A 22,446-nucleotide genomic window follows, 5' to 3' on the forward strand; every position below is an offset into this window, starting at 1 on the left:
AAAAGCAAATGTGCTGTTCTCATTGGAATTAGAATCACTAAGAGGACATCTAGCTTCCTGAGCCATCGGATGTTTGCACTAGCCATTTACATGAGTTTTAATGTACAACTTGTTAGCTGAAAACAGTCTCAAGCCTTACAATAAATATATATATATATTTTTAAAAAGTTTCCTCTCCCCCTTTCCAAAATTTGAAATTTGAAATTTCAAAAGATTCTGACGAGTTTTATAGTGCACTTCTAGTACTTTATAATGTGTTGATGAAGGTTCCTGTCCAAGAAACAGGCATCATGAGAATGGGCAAAGTAGCATGACTTCTAGGATAAAGGTCAAATAACCTTTCCTGTGACATTCAGGTCCCCACAGTCTGTGAACTGTGTGTGTGAATACACCATGCACAGCACTTCTGGAACATCCAGGCTTTTCCCAAATAACCATGTTTCCATGTGAATACATGTATTTTCATAAATAGCAGCCCGTCCAAGTGTTTGTACCAACGAAATCCCCTTCATGCAAATGTTTGTAGCTAAGCAAACCAAGATGAGCATGAAATAAGCAAGTCAAAGATCAACTGAGAAATTGCAAATATATTAGTAGATCGCTTTTCTGGCTGCTTGGCCAGCACTAGTTTAAACACACAATACTGCAGGCGCTTTCCTCTAAAGATTCCTTGGATTTGGTTTGGTTTGGACAATACCAGTAAGTTCCTCATCAGTTCCACGGCTACTGAAAAGAGAGAATTCAGGGCTACTCAAATCTTGTGATGCCAATAATTTCTTATCTGTTAGAAAAATTGCACCCATTTAGCTATATTGATTTCAAAAATCAATCAGGTTAAACTGGTACAAATCCATAATGCAGATGCCCTTAAACTGTTTTATCTCTTGCTGTAATTGATACAACATTGGCAGGAAAGTTACAGAATTAAATTTAACTGATTAAATCAATTTAAGTGCATCAGCATTAGGGAGTTACATTGATTTAATGAGATCAATTTCAAGTTGATTTAGTTAAACAAGCACAATTTTTCTAATGTGCACCTAGCCTAAGGTCCTGATTTTAAAATTGGATGTCTCTTTCTGTCCCACATGGTGAAAAGGAAGAATCCCATTGCCTCTCTCCTAGGGGAAGTGCTAAGATTTTCACGTCTTTTTAAAGGTGAAAAGAAAACTGCTATGCCTTAATCCCACTTTTTGCTAACTGTGGTTTTGTTTTTCTTGGTTTCTAGGGAGCTGTGCTGAACGCTGAGGAAATAGTAAATAACTATTTTATTTTTAATTTCATTTTATACGATGTGCTGATAAGAAATTTCATTGCAACATGAACATGGGAACGGCCGAACCGGATGCTGTGAGCTGTCCTTCTACCCTGGTATCTTGTCTCTGACACGGGCCAGTATGAGCGGCAAGAAGTTACACAGTGGACAATTATGGAATGACCCCAGGGGAAATTTCTTTCAAGGCTTGAGAGACTGGATGCATAAGGATTTATATCCCTTCTAAAAACAGTTGCCATCCTCACAACTCTGGATGTTCTCATTAGCCTTAGAAATGTTTCCTCTTTTATAAAATAATCCTTTTAAACCTCCGTGATATGTCAGTGAGTTCCATAGATTAATTAGGACTCAAAGAAATATTGCTTTTCATCAGCCTTAAATTAACTGCCTTTTAATTTCATCAAAAGTCCCTGTGTTCTTGAAGAGAGAGAGGACAAACAGGAGATCCCCATGTGTCTTCTTTAGGCCATTAATTATTTTGTTTACCTCTAACTTGCCCCTCTATGGCCTAACTACACAGTTCCAGTCTTTTTCATTCATTGCTTATAATGGAGTCACTCCATGCCCCTAAGCAGCTCATGCGTTAATGAAACTTCTTAACACTTCCCACCTACAGCGACCTCTTCTAGACGGCTGCGCCTGTTGCCCGTTTATCCAGGGTGGAGTTAACAAGTCACAAGTGATCCAGTGACTCAGCATGGAACAATTAGCATCACTGTGTTGGGCTACAACACCCACTAGCCGAACTCCTGCCACCTTTGTTCCGCAGTTAGGATGGTAGGTACCATGCACTGCAGAAACGAAGGACTGGATCAGTGGTTCCCAACCCGTGGGCCGTGAGGGCTTTCAAAGTGGCCCCCACTCCCCTCCTGGGAATTAAAATTGGCAGGACCGCATGTATACTATTCACCAGAATATTTTTTATTTACTCTGAACTTCCATTTTTACAGAATGTAGCTATGAAAAATTATTGTCGCACACGTAAGAAGATCTCTGGTTTACTCAGGTAGCTACAAGTTTCCACAGTAAGGAGAATATAATTCGATTAGTCAGTACCTTCCAACACAATTAAATGTTCGAAGGCAAAAAAGCAGAGTAGAGTATTAGTGAATAAAAATAATTCTCTAAACAGAACATAGAGTTTGCTGACTGATAATAAAATGCTCCTGAAATTTCATGTCATTTCACTGTGTGATCCTTTATTTTGAATGTTTCAATAAAAGGACAATATAAACCAAATTATACCGGTGTTCCCATAAAAGATGCATTACAGCCCTTAATCTTACTGTGCATTTCAGCAATCCAGAGAATTTTCAGTGATTGAAAATGAACAGGATTTTCAAGGAAGATAGCACTCGTATTGACTATGTTGTCGATTGGCTGCACACTGTATTTAATTTCCAGGGGCTAAAACTAATCTGCAATTCTCCCAACATATTTCTGTTCCAGACATCTCTCTGAAATATGAATGACTGCATGCTGATTTTATATCTCCTAGGCACAGGTTGTGTTCTGCCAGTAAGTCGTACATGTGTCTATCAAACTATAAATGGTTCATTAGCATAAGGTATCAAACAATCTGTCGTTCTGTTTGGATTCCATGCGTGGAATCCAGTGTGATTATGCAGCACAAATTGTACAGCTGGGATTATACTGACAAGAGAACAGCTGTCTCAGGTCAACATCTAGGACCAGATTTTCAGAAGTGTTCAGAATCCTGAAGCTCTTCTTGTTCTCAGTAGAAGATACCTGCTGCTGAACTGTTTGGAAAATCTGGCCCCTATGACTTTATTTCTCTAAAATAGAGATAATCTACTTGCAAGAGAGACTTGGTAATGTCTCAAGATACTGTATAGCTGGTATAAAGATTTACACCTTGTTAACAAAATATGTTCATTTAAGAAATATATTTGCATCCTTTGCATTTTAAAAACATAGACCCCTTAGAAGAAAAATTACAAGGCTCGCCGAGTTTCCTCCTGTAGTTACATGTTTTTCCATTTTGTTTATTTATGAAAATGTGTTTTCTCCATCTAATCAAGCCCACTCCACTGAATGAAAACAGCATCTAAAGCGTCATAAAGAGTCATAACCACAGCAATTCTGACCTCTCCTCACCCAACTACCGCGCTGTCAAGACAGGTAGGGTGAGATCCAAGCCTCACTGAAATCGATGGCAAAACTCCAATCAACTGAAATGGAATGAGGATTTCACCTGTAATTTTTCCATGACACACCTAAAACACCTAAAATTTTCACAGTTACAGGAAATGAGGAGGGCAAACAATCGGTGTGTGTGTGGGGGGGGGGAATCAGATAATAATTAGTTACGGACAGTAGATGTGAGATTAAAAAAACTAAAGCTTTATAACCGCTAAAACACAAGTTCTCAAAATATACTTACAGATTCTAAGGTCAGAGGTGACCAATATGATCATCTAATCTGACCTCCTGAACAATGCAGGTCACAGAACCTCACCCACCCACTCCAGTAATAAACTTCTAACCTATGACTGAGTTATTGAAGTCCTCAAATCATGGTTTAAAGACTAAGATACAGAGAATCCATCAGCAAGTGAGCCATGCACCACGCTGCAGAGGAAGGAGAACTTGGGTGGCAGCCCATATACAGCCAATATACCATTAAATCTTAGCATTTAAGGTACGTTTTATTTATTGTACACTTTTAAAAAAAATTATATTGCAGTCACCAGCACTGGAATATTCAGAGCAATTGGTCGGAAATATAGATTTTTATTTTATATCTTTCCTCTTAACTGGAACAAGATTATCTATGCACCAAAGACTTCGAGGCAGATTCTTAGCTAGTGTAAATTGTCGTTCCTCCGTTTGGCAGCTATGACCCGCTGGAGATCACCCTTTTTCTGTGATATACTTCTAGAAGTAAAACCGAAATTCAAAAGAGTGTGTGCAAAATATCCATTTTCAATGCAGGACATCAATTCCCTTCTATTTGCTACAAGGGTGAGAATATTTGTTTCTTACTAAGATATCTAAGGTACGTTCATCATTCTTTGTGTATCTTTCTTGCATTTATCGGAGCAATTGTGTTAGCTATTATTTTGTCTTGTGTTGCACTGCGATATTGTTCACCTTTTTTCTTTTGGTAAAGATGCACCAAATTGTACATCAAGGGGCTCAGCAAGACCCAATTCAACAAACACAACAGCATCCAATACGTGTCTTCCCATCTCCACCCCTCAGTTCATTCTTTGCTCTTGTTCAACTGTCTTATTTTAAACTTTTTTTTCTTAAAGCAGATGACTTTTTAAATGATTGCTTTCTTTTATCTTTAGCTTTACTCTGGGTTGTATTACGTGTCCTATAGCAAATCAAGGAGTAAGCCTCACTCTTTTCCCCCCCCTCAAGCTAAGAAAAATATTGCCCAATTCTCTCATTGAAGTGTTAGAGCTGAAACACAGAAAATGAGAGGCTGAGATTTTCAAAGCCATTAAAGGGATCTGGATCCTCTATTTCCCTTCATTTTTTATGGCAACTGGGCATCCAACTCCCATAGGCAGCTTTGAAAATCTCAGACAAAGCTTTTATTTCCTCTTTTAGAACCAACAGCAAAGTACTACGTGCACTTGTCTAGACTGGTCCATGCTTTGATATGTTTCCTGCAGAGCGCCCCAGCTAGACTTGGCATAGTAAGCTCAGAAGAAGTGCGGGTAGGTCGTTTCGTGGGTTTGCTCCATGATAAAAATGGGTTTGTGATAAGAAATCCATGGCCACTAACAGATGCCACAGTTCTCCTCTAAACCTTATAAAAGAGAACTCCCCTCCTCTGTCTACATTACCATTATAGCTTATTATCTCTTAACAGACTGCACACCACAGGCCTCATGAATTACCTGGGATGTTAAAGATGCATTTATGTGTGTCTCAGAGGAATGGTTACACATTTTCCACCTGTTTTTTTAATCCAGCATCAAGCAGAAGCCCTAAGATTCTTGTGCCAAAAAACTTGCTCTCCCAGAAAGGGTATATACAGGGCTTACTTTTAACTTCACCCAACTTAAATTAAAATGTATGTGTCATTTACAGCCACTTTAAGCACCCGAGCAGTGTAAAGGGGCCTTAGTGTAAACGAGAATCAAGTTTTAAGGCACAGCTCTTCAAAGGGATTTCAATGGGAATATAGGCACCTAAATATCATTGAGGGTGTGGGCCTTGGTATCCAAATCAACGACAGAACAAAGGTGATGATCTGAAAACCCTGAATAGAATTTTAATATCCTTCAATAGCAAAAGCAGTAGTTTGAGGTGGTGGTTGTTTCTTTTTAAAGAAATATGCAGCAAAAATCCACAAACAGATCTGATTAGAACTACATGAAGATGGAAGATACTGCTTTCCCGTGACTTAATGAAAAAGCCACAGATAACAATGTTCTTTCATTAACACGTGTGAAGAGTTAGTAGATAGATAGATATCCATGTGGCTATGTGACAGAAGTTCTATTGCTTCCGCCTGCTCTGTAACTAGAGGGCCGCCAAGCCAGCCGCTTTCACTAATTGCATGAAAACCACACAGCTGTTGAGTCTTTCGTCCAAGTAAGGCTGCTATCCATGCTGCTTGAGCAAGTGTGACTAACCCTGCTGATGGGAGGGTGATGGAATAACAGTGGGTTTTTCAGGGAGGCAGAGGAGGCACAACTGCCTATGGGACCATGGGTCCTGGTTTCGTGGGAATGGGCACTGGATTTGGTGGTGGAGGGATGCCACAAAACCCAGCAGAGAGATTTTACTGTTGAGGCTGATTCATCAGCCACAGCACACAAGCCAGCAGTCTAAGGAGGGGTCCACCAGGTTCCCCAAGGAATCTGCCCACTTCCTGGAGTTAATCCATCAGGCCCTGGAATTGCTGTCATCCTTCCAGAGGGGACCCCAGTGGGCCAAGAAAGGGCTTTGCCAAACACCAACAACTATTTGCCAAGCCTGCGTGGTGAACCTCCAGTTCAGAGCAGAGGAAGTGGGGGCAGAAGCAAGACTTAAATGAGGCATTAGGGGAAACTTATCAGTAAGAGGCATTGGCTAATGCAATAAAAGGCACCATCACTATAGACATTCAAGAACATGCGAGAAAAGTCTCTAGAACAGAGCAGGGCAATCATCACGTGATCCATCCCCTATCATCCAGTCCTGGCATCTGGCAGGTAGAGGTTTAGGACACCCAGAGCACAGGGTTGTGTCCTGACTACCTTGGCTAATACCTATTGATAGACCTACCCTCCATGATGTTATATAATTTATCCCAAAGTAAGTGTTTTCAATGGTTAATTACCCTCGCTGTTCAAAATTCGCACTTTATTTCCAGTCTGAATGTGTGTAGCTTCAGCTTTCAGCCACTGTGTCTTGTTGTGCCTTTGTCCACTAGATTATAGAGCTGTCTACTGTCAGAAATCCCTTCCATCCCTGCCTCGCATTGCTCAAAGATGACTTGGGAGACGTGTACGATGGGCGAGCCACAATGAATGGCCAGGAACGAGTTACACATTTTTTGCTGACAATTCTTTCGTACGAATGCAGGGCAGCTGGCAGCCAAAATTCACTGACCAATGCAAGGGAGAGGACACTGGAAGGAATCGTTTTCCCTTGCTCACATACACACAGTTAATGTGATTGCTAAATATGGGATTGGGAAGGAATTTCCCCCAGCTCAAAACGGCAGGGATCTATCAGTTTTTTTAGCTTTCCGGCAGGGATCATCTGCTAGGACCATCTGGGCATGATGAGCAAAACCAATTTTCTACCATTGCAGGGGACCTCTGACACTTGATTCCTTCTGGCTTCTATTTGTGCTGCCGGCAGCACAATCTCCCAAAGACTCGAATTTGCAAGCCACTTGACAGTAACTTGGGTAAGAATTTCCCTCTCCCCAGTAGGATTTTCAGGTACAGAGTTTGTAAAAGGAAAGTCGTTTGGGAAGAGGCTCCAAAGGGAGCTGAGTTTTATACCTAGCTGTTGTCTTAGAGCATCAGCATGTCTACACTTCCAGCTGGCGGCGTGGTTGCCAGCCCAAGAAGACGTAACCCGGCGGAGCTCTGATCGAACTAGCACATTAAAAATAGAAGTGTTGCCACAACGGCGTGAGCAGCAGGACGGGCCGGCCAACTCCGTATGTGCCTTGCGTCTTGGAGAGGCTTGTTCTCAGGGCGCCGAGCCCTTCCGCCACTCACCACCTTTACCCTAGATTTAAACACAGGTTTCCAGAGTTGAAAAAAAACAACGTAATCAACCCACGGCTCCACCTGGTGCAATCCAGCCACCTGGCCCGAGTATTTTGCTTTCAGCACACAACACACACTCTGTTTTTGCTGCTTCCCCCCATATACATTCAGTATATTTGACATGAGGGAGCAGATCCCTGGGTCCAACCAAGCTGTACCTGCTGCAGGACAGGGGGCTGGGGACGTAGAAGGGAAAGGGGGCTTTCAGCCTGCTCTGAATCACCCCTCCTAATACAGTCCCCTGGAGCGTGCACCCTCAGCTGGGGATAGCCAGAGCACGCTGCCCTCTAGTGCCACACCTCCATAGGTCTGGAGGCGCAAGGGTATGGCATCAGCTACCCAGGCAGTATGCCATTTGGGGGTTCCCCCGCCCTGCGACGAATGCCCCGCAGACCTGTCAGAGCAGTTCTCCAGCCCAGTGGAGAAGCACAGAGGGAACGGAGCGGGGCAGGGGCGCAGGTACAGATCCAGTGTCTAAAGCAAAGCCGTATATAACATGCTGCAGAGTGGCACCAAAAGTGCACTGAGCACTTGCACAAATGGAATAATTCTGCAATAGCACGGCTCTGGCCCAACTACAAGTGGGATGCATGAGAGATTTCACCAGAAAGTCTGCTCTGCCTAAAATGGCAGCCCACTTTGCCCTTTGACGCAAGGCATAAATTTACCCACCACAGGGACCACTGTGATAATCTAGTCTGACCTCTTGTATAAACACAGGCCACAGACTGTCACCAGGTCATTCCTGCATTGGAGAGAATTATTCTTCCTTACTACACAAGTGAAAGATTCATCTTAGCATCCATGGATTATAAAGCCACAGGGGACAATTATGATAATTTATTCTGCATCACACAAGCCACAGAGCTTCCCTGAATTCATGCTCTACTTCAAACAGGAATATCTTTTAGAAAAACATCTGACAAATACAAAAATTGCTGGTGACGGACAATCCACCGTAAACCTGGTAAATTATTCCAATAGTTAATTACCCTCACTGTTAAAAATCTGCTCTTAATTTCCAGTCTGAATTTGTCTAGCTTCAAGCCATTGACTCTTGTTATACCTATGTGCTTATCTGAACAGAATCAATCCCCTAGCTTTGGAGGCTCACCCATAATTAATTAGGAGAATTACCAAACTGTACGCTGTGCTCCCAGTTTATTAATAAATGTCTGTGTTTGTAAATTACAGGATCGACAGTTTTTGTACAGACTGATTAAGGGCAGCTGACATGAAAGCAGAGAGCATTGCAGAGTTACCTCTTTTAGCTACAGGAACACCCTTTGAACGTTACTGTGCTAAGCTGATTTTCTTGACTTGTTATTAAACACAACAAGAGTCTTTGATCTGGCAGTTCATATAACACGTTCTAAGCCATACACTGTGTCAGATGTTGGGTAGAAACCTAGAATGCTGTCAGGGTCACGTTCCTAACTTGATTTGTTCTTCAAATGTGGAACATCATTTAAAAGTTGTCTTGCTAATAGCTTTTGAACAGAGAGAAAATGATCTCCTCCCCTTCCAGCTAAAGTCCCAAGAGAACTTTCTAAGATTTAAAGGTAATTAATTTATTTTTCACAATTCCTCCAAATTTTTGAAGTTTAGAAGGCTGTTTTTTGGAGTTCAAAAAGTTCATTATTTAACAATTAAAATTAGGGAATTATATATACTGCTAGGTCAGATTCGCATCATTAGGTTTTACAGCAGAATGTCATTGAAGAGAAGGTATCAGTTTACAATTAATATCATAACATTTTGGGATTCAGCTGAAATTTGGGTAAATTTGGCAGTAGAGGAGAACTTGTGAATTTGAAAATAAACTCTCTCATCTAGCAGTATAACTTGTGTTTGTGCGTCCATTGAAAACATACAGTGCAGACAGATGTGAGACTCAGAAATGCCTGAAATTCAGGCAGGGAGTGTTTGACAAAACAAAAAACTGCACAATTGTCTCTGAAAATAAATTCTGTCCTATTCTGTGCACAAGATTCTCTAAACTTCAGAATATCCTTAGTCAAAAACATATAGGTTGAACCATTCTTTAAAGCTCATAGATCTCTCTCTCTCTCTCTCATAGATTTTTATTGGCTCGCTTTAGTTACACTTTTTGCTTTTTAGGTCAGTTGAAAACTCAGTTGATTCTGGATCCTTCCACAACAGAACCAGACCCTCTTTGCCACTGCAAACCCCATGTCAGGCTGATTGATTGGCGGAAGCTGAGACAGGTTTAAGTGATCACGTCGGCTCACTTGGCTATGTCTCGTTACTGCAAGCAATGGGTCCTCTGCCAGAGAGCCTTAGCAATAGAAGGGGTAAAATTACATTCCCTCAGAGCTGGGGGACACCTAAGAAAGATGTTTTTTAAATGTCCTTGCACTACATGGACTCACAGGGGGAAGAGAGTGGGAAGGCCTTCTCCCACGCTCCCTGGAGCAGGTAAGCGGGAGTGGTCCGGGGGGATGGGCAGAGCCTTGGCCCCAGCCCACCCAACACCCCTGAGATGACATGGGGGGCAGGGCTGTAATTTGATGTGGAGATAGGCCAGGGGCAAGGAGGAAGCTGGGAAGGAGCTGTGACTTGGGGCGCCTCCAAGACCCAGAGCATCCTCGTGCTCCTCCTGGGGTGGTGCAGTACAGAGCTGTACCTAGAACAAAAATTCAACTGACCTGGGTCACTCAAGGGCCAGCGTGCCCTCCTAGAGCCAGGAGTGATGGTGCAGCAACTCTGCCTCAGTTTCCCAATACTCATCCTCTTCTCACAGCTCCAGCCAGGTGATGCATAATTTCACCCCTTCCAGCGTAACAAAGGGCCCAGCAAGCAAAGAGTCCAGTGATGCTACATGCCACACTGTAGTCCTCGCCCCTTCTTCCCCAAGGAATCTCTCCTATCCCCTTCTCTGGGGATAGCAGGGGAACCCAGGCCCTGCCTGTCCTCCAGGCCCAGCCCAGGGACCCACTGTTTAAACAACTAAGACCTGCTCTTACAAACCCCTGTTGCTTCCCACCTCGGCCTATCTACAGGGCCTTTCCCGGTGCTGTATCCTCCAGTCCCTCTTTGGGATCCCGACACCTTCGCAGCTTCCTGACATCTGCTGTTGAGAAGGTCCTTACTGGTCCTCTCAGTAGGGCCCAGCCGCTCTGCCTGGCTGCTACCTCCCTCCCCACCCCTCCCATCTGCAGCTGTTGACGGCTCTGCAATTAGCTGCACCTTTTGAGAGTCCGGGCAGGTGCAATTAGCTGCAAGAGGAGATGGCTAACCTGCCTGGTAATGCCTTAGCGGCTGTGGTAGGACGGGGTCTATACATCCCATTGCACCAACCCTGTGTAACCAAGATGGCAGAGCGCCTCGGTCGGTCCGCCCCTTCTCCTCGCTGCACGTGCTCAGCAAAACAATCCTTACGCCGAGTCCTTGCGCGATGTCAGTCTAGTTACAGGCCTAAGTCTCATGGATGCTCAAGTCCTGATTCCCCACTCTGGCAGCGTGAAAAGGCTGTCCCTTACGCTGCCGGAGCAGTGGAATTGAGGCTTTGTTTAGTGTACGTGAGAATCAAGCCCACAATCTTTGACTTCATTTCCCCCCAGTGGAAAAGCTTGATAAGTGCAGCCCAACGGCTGCTGCCTGTGGTTGAACGCTGCTTTGTGAGTGACCCAGCCTCTCTGTTCCTTTTGAAGTACAGTACATTGCCTAGGAAAGAGAAATATCTGGTGCGTGTGTAGCAAAATTCCCTGCAGTTCCACTGAATTTTGGCGCTGGGAATATGTGTCGCTTCGACAAACAAGTGATTCGACTGAAAAATCCTGAGTCTGCATTTTAATTAATGAATTCACTAACGTTATTGTGTGCCTAGGAGTCACGGAATAGGACCCCCTTGTGCTAGGCGCTACACAAACACAGAACATAAAGATGGCCCCTGCCACACAGCTTGGAGCACAGACGCTTTTATGCTGAATAGCTCCTCCGTGCAACAGGAGGGGTGGGTGGCTTTGGTGACCTGGGTAATTGTCCGCTATGAAATGGACACACAGCCAGCACACGGCTTCACAGACGCCGCCAAAGGTCTGTCAAATATGAACGAATTCGGTTCCCACCAATCTGAGCTAGACGCAGCAGCTCCGATCTAATTACACCCAGCAATGCCCCCGGCCCAGGAGTTGGTGGGTGGAATTGTCAAAAGGTCCCAAGTGACTTAGGAGCCCAGGTCCTATTGACTTCCTATGGGATTTATGCACCTAAGTCGCTGTAGGTGCTTTGGAAAAATCTCACCATTACTGCTTCTGAGGCGGAAGGTGTAAACCTCCGGGGATGGCATTCCTATCGACTTCAACAGGACAGTCTGCAGGGGAGCCGTGCACAGCCAGCTGCACCATCGAACCCCTGCATATGGATGACACCAGGGGCCCACGCCTAGACCCCCCCCAGTCACTTTGGAGGCAGGCCAGGGGAGGGGGCCGTAGATCGGCATTCACAGAGGCTTTGTGGCTGCAGTGCCCTGTACAGCCAGTGCGGGCGGCTGTGGCTGCTATCCCAGGCTGCAGGAGCAGGTGTGGAGAGGCTGGGCGTCCGCTTGAACCCGGACTCTGGGCTGACAGGACGAGCTGCACCTACTCACCCAGTCTGCACTACTGGCTTTATATGGGGAAGTGCATTTCAGTCTAAGCAATCGGCTTATGGGATGGAGCACACATCACACAACAGAGACCGGCTGTGCGCACACAGCCACAGATCCTGGGTTGCTTTCGTATTTCCTGTCTTGTATTTATTTTAGCTGTGCCGCCCTCCTGTCCCGCTAACACGGCAGTTTATATGAATGCCGGGTCCCTGGCCGTGGACCTTGCATAGGTGGTGTGGCAAGCGGCTGGCTTCCCCCCAGTGGGTCTCACGCTTCTGCCCCTTGTAGTGGGCCAGAGAGTCACTGGCTACCCCGTCTCCCCAGGGAGGTACCTTGCTGTGGCTCCCTCCTGCCGGCTGGGGCCAAGGGGTCTCCCCTTCTCTGTTCCTCTGGCTGCAGGGAAGCACCGTCTCCTAGCGCAGGGAACGTTTCTCCTCCAGTTGCCACAAACCTTCTGGCAGCTTCCTCCTCTTTTGCTCTCCCCCTGCCCTCTAGGGAAGGCAGGGTTAAGTACACCTGGAGTAGCCCTTCATTGGGTCCAGGTGTCTCTAACTGCCCTGCAGTAACCTCTCCTCTGCCCGCAGGAAAAAGGGCTTTGGGCATTCTTGGGCTCACACCCCAGCCCTGCTATACCCAAAAGTGCAGCTCCAGGTAGCCAAGATGGTAGGTGTTGTGTATTTTGTGTCTTGCCTAATTGCCTAGGTTGCCGTAGCAACAGAGCTCAGCTTGTTGCCTTAGCAACAGAGTTAGACTATTAGGGGATAGGTCAGCCAGTCCTGGATGGTGTTGTGTTAGGGGTTGCATCTCCCTGTGATCCTGTGCTGGTTTCTCTCTCTGAATACAAGCAATTAAAAGGAATTCAACAGAACAATAGGAAACAAAATCAGGCAGCCCATGTTTTCAGAAGGACACCCTGCTTTGGAAGCAGGTTACAGCAGTATTTGACTAACACAGGAGCACCACCTGGTGACAAGAAGCAAGAACAAATAATGCCCCCTGGAACACCAAACAATGCGTCTGCCTTGGAAACCGAGGCCCTGCTGAGAGCTGAGCTGTCAAACAGAGAAGAAAACCCTTCTCCATTCAGCTCTCTAGCAGGAGAAATGACAAATGATCCCGAGGAAAGGATACCGCGCTGTCTGCCACTGCAGAACTAACCAGAGCAAACTGGCCTTTCAGAGCCGAAAAATAAAACTGGCCTATACCTTTGTGCTGATGTTGCAGTGAAAGGGATGCTATTATCTTTACTATCACTAGAAATGTATAGGCAGCATGTGTGTGTGTGTGTGTGTGTGTAGTTTTCATGCATGCACTTGTCTGCTAATTTTCAATAGGTGGTAAAATTTCATTAGTATACATCTAACAACACCCTTTCCCTTTAGAACTCATTTGTGCTTCGGACCAATGGCTTTTGGAAAAGCAGCAAGGTCCCTCTGCATAAAGGGTTCTACTGGTTCCCCCCCCTAGGTTGTCTATTGTTGTTTGAAATGTGTGTATCTTTACCTTGAGGGCCCCTCTGAGATGAGTACACAACATTAAGGGCCGTATCCTCCTCTCGGCAAAATGGGATGAATTCTCAGCTCTGATACTTGGATTCGCTTCTGCTTGCCCCAAATGCCAATGGAGCTGAGATGCAGCATGTGGATCTGAGCAGAGACCAACACCCTTAGGAGAGCAGAGAAATAAAAGCATTAGCAATCTCTCAGGAAACAAATCTTCAGTGTCCATTGTGCTGTGTAGTGGCATCACATAATAGAGGCCCTCATCGGCAAAGAGCTTCAGTGTGCGTAAGTGCATTGCATTAAACGCATCCGTAAAGTTAATCATGTGCTTGAGTGCTTGGCTGAATGGGGCTGGCTTGCTGAATCAGGACCATAGAGCAAGGGTCTGTGTTGTGCGGGCGGTCAGACAGGATAATTGTAGTGGTCCCTTCTGGCCCTAAAAATCGATTGAATAACTTTCTCATAGGACAGCAAATAGCCATAAAATGATGACCACCGTTAACCGCTACCAGGCTGGGCTTGACTCTGCAGACATTTGCTCCTGAGTGTATTTGAAACCACGGCACTGATCAGGATAAAAAGCATCAGACTTGGTAAGTGTTCGTGGGATCGGATCTCTGGGCTTGATTTAAACAGGCAGTCGAGGGGGGGAGAACTATATATCCAACTGACCTCTTTCTAATAATTCTACCTTAGAACAACCCAGACAGCAGTTCAAAAATACCCCAGTAACATCCTCAAATAGTGACCCCTACAATAGTGTTTCTATAGGGTTTGAGGCCAGAAATGTTGAATTTTTTAAATGAGAAAAGCAACAAGTTTAACAGACTATGTAGTTTGACTATATAAGGTAGACACTGCAAGGCGTTTTATTTACATGAACCTATGGATAGTACTACCTACACCCAATCAGTAGTTTTCTAAACAAAACCGGTAACAGGTATGCCTGATGCTAGAATCAGCACTCCTTTTAAATTCAGTGCTTAGAACCGGGTTAAACTTGGCAAATTTGCATATCAGCTACATTTGTTGCATTGTGTATAAGTGCAGTCAATGTTTTTCATAATGAATGGATTTCCGGGCGCTTTGGCTGATTTGCACTGCACCTGCCGAAGCTAACAATTCAGATAAGATATATACCAGGATAACGAGAATGGTTTGGAAAGATGGAGATTAAACTCCCTGTTTCTGCATGTAAAAGAGTGTTGCTCTACTAGGATATCACAACACTACCGTCATACATCTGGGGTGAAACTCACTCAATATGCAGAGGGTCAGCACAGGACTATACCCATTTAAATCCTACTTAAAAGCACTCAAGTTTATGCACCACTTAAATCCCAGGTAAGCTTTGGGCTGGCCCTTTTCACAGGGGTGAATTACACCCTTTGTCCTCCAGTGGAGCTAATGGCTGGAACAGTGTCAATTCATCAATTAGGAGCAGAGCTGGGCAACTGCAACAGCGACTTTGTAACAGGAGCGGAAGGTGGCACTTCACACAGGGAGGAGATCAGTAATCTAGTCCCCCTCAACAGTGGGGTAAGAGTTGTCTCTTGTCTCATTCTGACACGCCTGCCAAAGCAACACAATCCTCCCATCTGCCCACAGCAATGGGCCTTTCGTAGATCAAGCCATGCAAGCCAGAAAGATATTGAAGGATCCCAGGTCTTTGAGGGAACATGCTTCCCCCTCCCCACAATCCCCCCAACTCCTCCCGCCCCAAACCAGGTTTTAAATTAAAACGACTGCGAAGAAAATAAAAACAATTCAGGACTTTCCGCTTTGGGCTAGATTATGGTTTTACTGGCGTGACAGACAGATGGTACGGTAAGACCTGGCTCTCCGTATTTGAACAGGAGAGAAAGGCTGGCACTCCCCTGGTCCATCAGATAGCAAATTCATATTTAACATAAAAATTACAGCTCAGTTTTCAAAGCCACCGCAAAGAGATTTGGATGTTCTTTCCCATTAAAATTAATGGGCACCAATGTTTGCTTTCCCAGGGAGAATGGCCACGAATTCCCACGGATCTTTGAAGCGAGACGTGTGCATTTCTCTCTAACTGGGACGCTGCCCACATGGGAACGTCAGAAGTTCAAGGAAAAGACTTCACTGCAAATGTCCGCGTTGCCGCTGCCTCTCAGTGCTGCCTGGAGGAGAGGAAGGGGGGCTCCCCGACAAGTCTTTTGCCAAATCTGCAACATTGCCAGGATCTGCAGATAAATAAAAGGAGATGCCAGGGTTAGTGTCTGACCCTGTCAAATGTCACAGCAAGGGTCTGTGTTTCTCATAGAAGTCCACATAGAGAAGCTCCTGACGGGATCGAATAGACACGGCCACTCATTTCATGACGACAATCTCCAGTGTACCCTATTAATCACTGCTGATCCCACACGCTCGGGCAGGCTATTTGGGACGGTATTAGTAATCGTAGTATTATGCACAGTAGGAACAATACTCAGTTCAGGTCAGAGCTGCCTTATGCTGGGCTCTCTACACACTCTTTCCAGGGAGACTCAGTCCCTGCCCCGAAGCCCTTACAATTTAAAACAGAAACGATCCAAATTAAGCGCTTGCCTTTTCCTGCCTTGGGACAGCATAGCTTTGGGTTTGGTGTTTACCTGGCTCTTTGCATCCCAGTGCTCGCGCTCCAGACGGGCGCACTCCTTCTCCACAAAGCCCAGGCTGTTTGCTAAGAGCTTCCAGTCTCTGCGCCTGGTGGACAGCTCCATCGCAACCCTCAGGAGCTGCCTGGCCTCCAGCCCTGATCGGTCCTTGAAACTGACAGATGCCTACCAAAAGAGTGGGAAAGAGTTTGCCGCTTCTCCCTAGATGAGAGGGGTTGCCATAAAGCTAGCAGACCCCTTACAAGGCATTTGAGGGCCTCATCCGAAGCCCACTGAAGTCAACGGGGTTCTTCTTTTCCTTGGGACTTCACTGGAGCATGGCTCCGGTCGCTAGTCCGAGGTGTGTCACCGCTGCCAGGAGCGCTGGCAAAGGGCCACGCGGCTCAGCGACGTGGGCACGGATAAGATCCCACGTGTCATTCTTTTGAGACTGGACAGGAGCAGCAGGCACTTGGTTTCCCAAGGGGTTCTATGATACACCCCAGCACCGGGCTAATGATTTGGCTGGTGGGCTAACTCATTTGGAGACCCTGAAATTGGCCTATGGAAGAACAGGAGATGGAAGTGTCTGGAAGCAGGAGCGGGAGCATGGGGCACCAAGAAGGGTGAGGTGATCTTGTAACAGGCCCCCACTTCCCAATCGACTGCAGGCTGCTCTTGGGATTACCATCCCTAGCTCTTAGCATTGCTTCTGCGGGAGCTAGACCGCTCTCCTCTTGTGAATGCCCTTGTAAGCCCTGTGATGGGGTAAGGCGTGTGTGGCGAGGGAGCCCACACGTGCGTTACTGCTCACTGTCTCTGTATCTTGCCTGGATTTGCCCCGTGGATTTGGCGGGGCAGAGGAATTTGGCAGAAATGATCTGGCACTGGGGCCTGGCTTCCCTCCCCACCCTTAAAACTGGCTCCCCACAGCAAAGCCCCTGTGAGGGTGGGGGAAGAGGGGAGTATGCCACAGAGCCTCCTATGGGTCCTCTTGGCTCACAGCAAGATGAGCATGTTTCTCTAGATCTTTAATTTCACTGAGTCACAGAAAGAGCACGGTGAATCTACTGTGGATTCAAGATGGGATTTCCCAAGGAAACCCAGGAAGTTGGGGGCTTAACTCCTGCAGGCTCCTTTTAGGGTGGACTTTTCTCAGGACGCCCCAAGCCCCAGAAAACCCTCCATAAATCAGTGATGGAGAATAATGCTCTCTCCGGAAGCTCTCATGTTGCTATTGGGGTTCAGGGCCTAGAGCACATGTATGACCCCTGCACGGTCTCTGATGAAAGAGAGGCTACTTCGGCTACTTTGGCAGTAACTCGCAGGAGGCCACCTCTTGTGGGGTGTTCTGCAGATGTTGGTAGCTAATAACGCCTTTGCTGAAAAACCACATCAGTCATGAACGGACACCAAGGTTTTCAAAAGTCACTAGTGATTGGGGGGCATCCATTTTTTGAGTAGGCAATCTGCCACATCTAATCTGGCCCTGATTTTTGCCTCAAACGGGGTGCCTAAAATCACTAGCCACTTTTAAGAATCTTTGGTTTTTTCCCCCCAGAGATGAAGGGTTAAAGTTTTATTTAAAATTAAACTTTTTTTGCATTAAATAGCTTGAGTTTAGAGATAATAGAAATGCAAGGCTGGAAAAGAGATTTCGAGAGGTCAATGAGCCCATCTCCCCATCCTGAAGTAGGACCAAGTGAACCTAGACCATCCCAGCCAGATGTTTGGCTAACCTGTTCTTAAAAGCTTGCAATGATAGGGATTCCACAACCTCCCTTCCAAGTCTATTCCAGGTCTTAACTATGCTCATAGTTAGAAAATTGTTCCTAATAGCTAACCTAAATCTCCATTGGTGCAGATGAAGCCAGTTACTTCTTGTCCTACCTTCAGTGGACATGGAGAATAATAGATCACTGTCTTCTTTCTAACATATTTGAAGACTGTTATGTCCCCATTCAGCCTGCTCTTCTCTAGCCAAAACATACCCCATTCTTTCAACCTTTCCTCATAGCCTATGTTTTTTAAACCTCTTTTATTTTTGTTGCTCTTATCTGGATTTTCTCCTATTTGTCCACATCTTAAAGTGTGGTGCCCCAAAACTGGACACAACTCTCTAGCTGAGGTCTTACCAGTGTCATGTAGAGTGGAACTCGTTTGATGCCTTCTCTGATCTATCACATGGGTGTTGAAAAATTAAAAATCTACTTACAGTAGGAAAAGGTGGCTGTAATTCCTTAAGAGTGATGTTTGCTGGTATTATTGGAAAATGCATCACTGATGTCAACGTATGTTGTGGAAGGGTCCGCACCCAAGCAACAAACTGATCTTCATCAATATAACCTAATCAGATGGGAACACAATCTAAGAGTACAGATAGATGGTTTTGTTCTTCAAAGCTGTACTCCGCCAACTGGAGGTATGCAAATTTCAGGGATAAACCATGCAATCTAAAAGCCATTACTCACTGGCAGTGATCAAAATTGTTTGCTAAGTCAAACTTGGAATTACACTGCACTGTGCAGTATTCGGATTTCATTTTTTCCCTTCATTCCCTGGTAATAGCCTAAGTGATATGACTATATCATGAAAAACTATTCACACGACAGTCTTTCCAGTTCCAAACATGACAATATCACACTGTAAGAAAAAAGACCAGTAAGTTTTGGCACCGCTTTGCTGCTATTAAAGAATCGTACACTTACAGCCACAGATAAGTTGTACCTACTTTACATTACAAATGTGACTGTGACCCCAGTACAGCATTCTCGTTCTCTCACTTTCAAAAGTTCGTTTTGAATACCTTGTAATGTCCTACTGATTTCAGCTTGTTAGTTAGTTTACAAACATCATTGGTCAGTGGTTAGAGTTGCTAAGTACACAACCTACAGACACAAAACCTAAGGGAATCAAGTCATCTAATAGTACATATCCACTTCTCTACCCACAGCTACCTAACCACTACCACAGCGGTTCTACGTTATATAAAACCAGGTATTATACTCCTGGGGAAATACTGCACATACGCAGAATTCATGTCCCCCCCGGGTTCTTTTTTCTCCGCAGAACGTAGATTCTGTTGGAGAGGCGCTGCAATTACACCTTTTGCCCACCAGGGGCTGCTGTGGCACCGGAGGAGGGCAGCCAGCTGATGGAGAGGGTGGAGGAGAGGTTGCAGGAGGGTAGGGGGAGCAGGGGCACACGGGATGGGGGCAGATGTGCCTGACTGAATGAGGGGATGCCGTGACGGGACAGCCCAGTTCGGCAATTGACGGATCTTTGACCACTAGCGGTAAATATGCCCAGTGTCCTGTGATGGGATGTTAGATGGGGAGGGCTCTGAGTTACTACAGAGAATTCTTTCTGGGTGTCTGGCTGGTGAGTCTTGCCCACATGCGCAGGGTTTAGCTCTTTGCCATATTTGGGGTCAGGAAGGAATTTCCCCCAGGGCAGATCGGCAGAGGCCTGGGGGTTTTTCGCCTTCCTCTGCAGCATGGGGTACGGGTCACTTGCTGGTGGATTCTCTGTACCTTGAAGTCTTTAAACCATGATTTGAGGACTTCAGTAACTCAGTCACGGTTAGAGGTCTATTACAGGAGTGGGTGGGTGAGATTTTGTGGCCCGCATTGTGCAGGAGGTCAGAGTTGATGATCACAATGGTCCCTTCTGACCTTATTCTCTAGGAGTCTATCAGTCTATGAGAGAGGCTAGGGGTCAGCTAGGGTCTGCATGGGGAAGGCTCCCCAACTCCCTAACAATCCCTCTTCCCCAAAACCCTGTTTCATAATTCTCCCACCCAAACCCAGCAACACTCCAGGTTCACTCCCAGGCTCCTTCCCTCTCCATCAGCTCCTCCATTACCCCTGACTCACCCAAGCCTCTGCACTGCTTCCGAGGGGTGCAGCAAACACCTTTCTGCATTGTCGTTACAATGAATTACTCAAAGTTTTGCATGAACATGCCTAGTGGGGAATCTATTTGCCCCAAAAAAACCCCACCGTTTCCTAAAATATTGTGCCCAGAATTTTTAATTTTTAATTTTTTGGGCGCAGAACCCCCCCAGGAATTGTATTATTGCAGACCAGGATGGCAACCTTACCTCTGCCCCCTCAAATGGCTTTTCTGTGCACACCCTTGTACCAAATTCCCCCTCACCACACTATTCTTTTTGCCTCTGTTCCTTTCAAAACTGGATATTGGCAGGGTCCCCAAACAGCACCGTGCTACTCTCCTCCCCCAGATAGAAAAGTAGATATTTTCTTCCAGCTTCCTCTGCCGTCCCATTTCTCTCATTCTCTGAAAGTAGGCAGCTCCTGCAGAAGTTAGCAAGCCAACAGTTCCTCATAAGCATGACGTATTCCCTCCCAAACATGGCAAAGAATTAATTAAACAGCTGCCAAATTACCTTGATTGCTTTTATCCACTTCACTGGAGTAAAGAGTGGCATGTTCATCAATGGTTTTTGGGTCGTCTCTGGGGTACAGTTCATGCAGCAGAGTCTGCAGCTGTTCTTTGCCAAGGGTGCCAGATGTTATGGTCTGAAATAACCCTGAACAAGAAGGATCAGAAGAAATCTGTCTATTACATTCTGATTGGCTTAAACTATTAAAAGCTTGACATGGTGCTATGTAAAGTTAGTTTATCTGCCTCTGTAGCTGCCATGAGATGGGCGGAGGCTAATTCTTGCCAGACGGGAGAGATAGTTTGAGCAGAAGGCACGGTACCCAGGAAAGCGGCCAGTATCAACGTTTCTCTTATTTCTGAGAGATATTTCTGATGTTCCCAAATTGTCTTACAGTTCCCTCGCTGTTCCAGTGTGCCTGGCTCTCCTGTGAGCAGACAATCTAAAGAGACGGCATGCTTCTGGCCATTCATAACTCATCCCACTCTCCTCAGAAGCAGGGGAAGTTAGCCCAGGAATCCTGGCTAAATATCCCGAGTCACTGCATTTTTCTTAACTAAGTTACCTTGTGCTTTCAGCTGGATATGGTGTTTTCTTCCTGTCCTAAAACGATGAGTGTTGATGGTGCTGTTATAATGGCTGATAAAAACCCCTCCAGAGGTGGCTGCATTTCAGTAAGGGATGAAATGAAGAGAGCCCATAATAGCATTCTCAGTAGTGAATGCTGTGGTTTAAGATTATCCACACATTTCTGTTATATAAATGCATATTTGCACTTACCTAGTCTCAGGACAAGAAAATAATCTGCGGTGAATAATTTATTTGGTGAATGACTCAAAATCTCTGGGGAAAAAGCCAGTGTATGAGATCCGTTTGATAATGGAGCCAAATGCAGCCTCTCAGGCAGCCCATTGGTCTGCAGGTGTTACAGCTTACTAAGCCTGACCTTTTGATTTTAGAAAGAGAAAAAAGACAGGCAGGATGGTCCAGTGGATAGGGCCCTGGATTGCAACTCAGGACTGCAACTGTGTGAGCTTGGGCAAATCATTTCTTTTCCCCCTCCCGTTTGTCCTGTCCATTAAGATTGCAAACATGTCAAGGCCGCACCTACCACAATCGACACCGGGTGTCTACGGGTCCTCTGACTGCTACTGCAATACAAACACATGACCGACTGATCAACTAGAACAGAACTGCCTTGCCATGACTATAAACCGCATCTTTTCTAATACACCCTGCCCACTGCAGGGGACTAATGTTACCGTCTCACTCGTGATTCCCTTCAAATCAAAGTACCGGGTTTATTCATTGTAACTCCTGCAGGCAAATGGTTTGCCTGCCAGACTGAATTTGGCTCCATTATTAAACTGATCTCATAGACCAGCATTTTTCTTGGATCAATGAAGTCACACCTGTCTTAGATTAAACCATTTTTGTTAGCGCTGACTCTGCACTGGCGATACATCTGTCCCAGGTAATGAGCGGTGGAATAGCTGTGCGTGTAATGCCTATATAAAGAGATCAGGAATACAGGGGGAATATTTTACTTCGATCGCAAACACCTTTGACCTGTGTTTGTACAGAGCTTAGCAGAATGGGGTGCTAGTCTATGACTGGGGCGTCGGCACCACAGTAATATAAACAATAAATAATAATACTAGATCTGAGTGGACTTTGCTGTAGACTCAGTTTTCAGCAAAATGCCTTTATGTAACGATAGGATCAGCAGCGTGAACGACGTGTTGCGTCACCAGTTTGGTACCAGCCACAGAAGCAGCTAACAGACACAGCGAA

At 45.5% G+C, this 22,446-nt stretch overlaps 1 protein-coding gene across 2 annotated transcripts in view; it reads right to left on the bottom strand.

Moving 5' to 3' along the window:
* Positions 1 to 15,428: 15,428 nt before the first annotated feature.
* The window catches only part of LOC137156569 (uncharacterized), a 73,864-nt gene continuing 66,846 nt past the window's right edge, over positions 15,429 to 22,446 (bottom strand). For both annotated transcript variants that reach the window (XM_067553454.1, XM_067553455.1), the window contains 4 exons: positions 20,656 to 20,799; positions 18,463 to 18,593; positions 16,263 to 16,433; positions 15,429 to 15,854 (listed from right to left, as the gene is read on the bottom strand). In XM_067553454.1, the coding sequence (XP_067409555.1) occupies positions 15,729 to 15,854; positions 16,263 to 16,433; positions 18,463 to 18,593; positions 20,656 to 20,799 (572 nt within the window). In that variant the 3' untranslated portion in view covers positions 15,429 to 15,728. The remainder of the gene's footprint in view (positions 15,855 to 16,262; positions 16,434 to 18,462; positions 18,594 to 20,655; positions 20,800 to 22,446) is intronic.

Source organism: Emydura macquarii, unplaced genomic scaffold (assembly GCF_026122565.2).
Source record: "Emydura macquarii macquarii isolate MOO-44397 ecotype Brisbane River unplaced genomic scaffold, CSIRO-AGI_Emac_v2 contig_1451, whole genome shotgun sequence".
Taxonomy (NCBI): domain Eukaryota; kingdom Metazoa; phylum Chordata; order Testudines; family Chelidae; genus Emydura; species Emydura macquarii.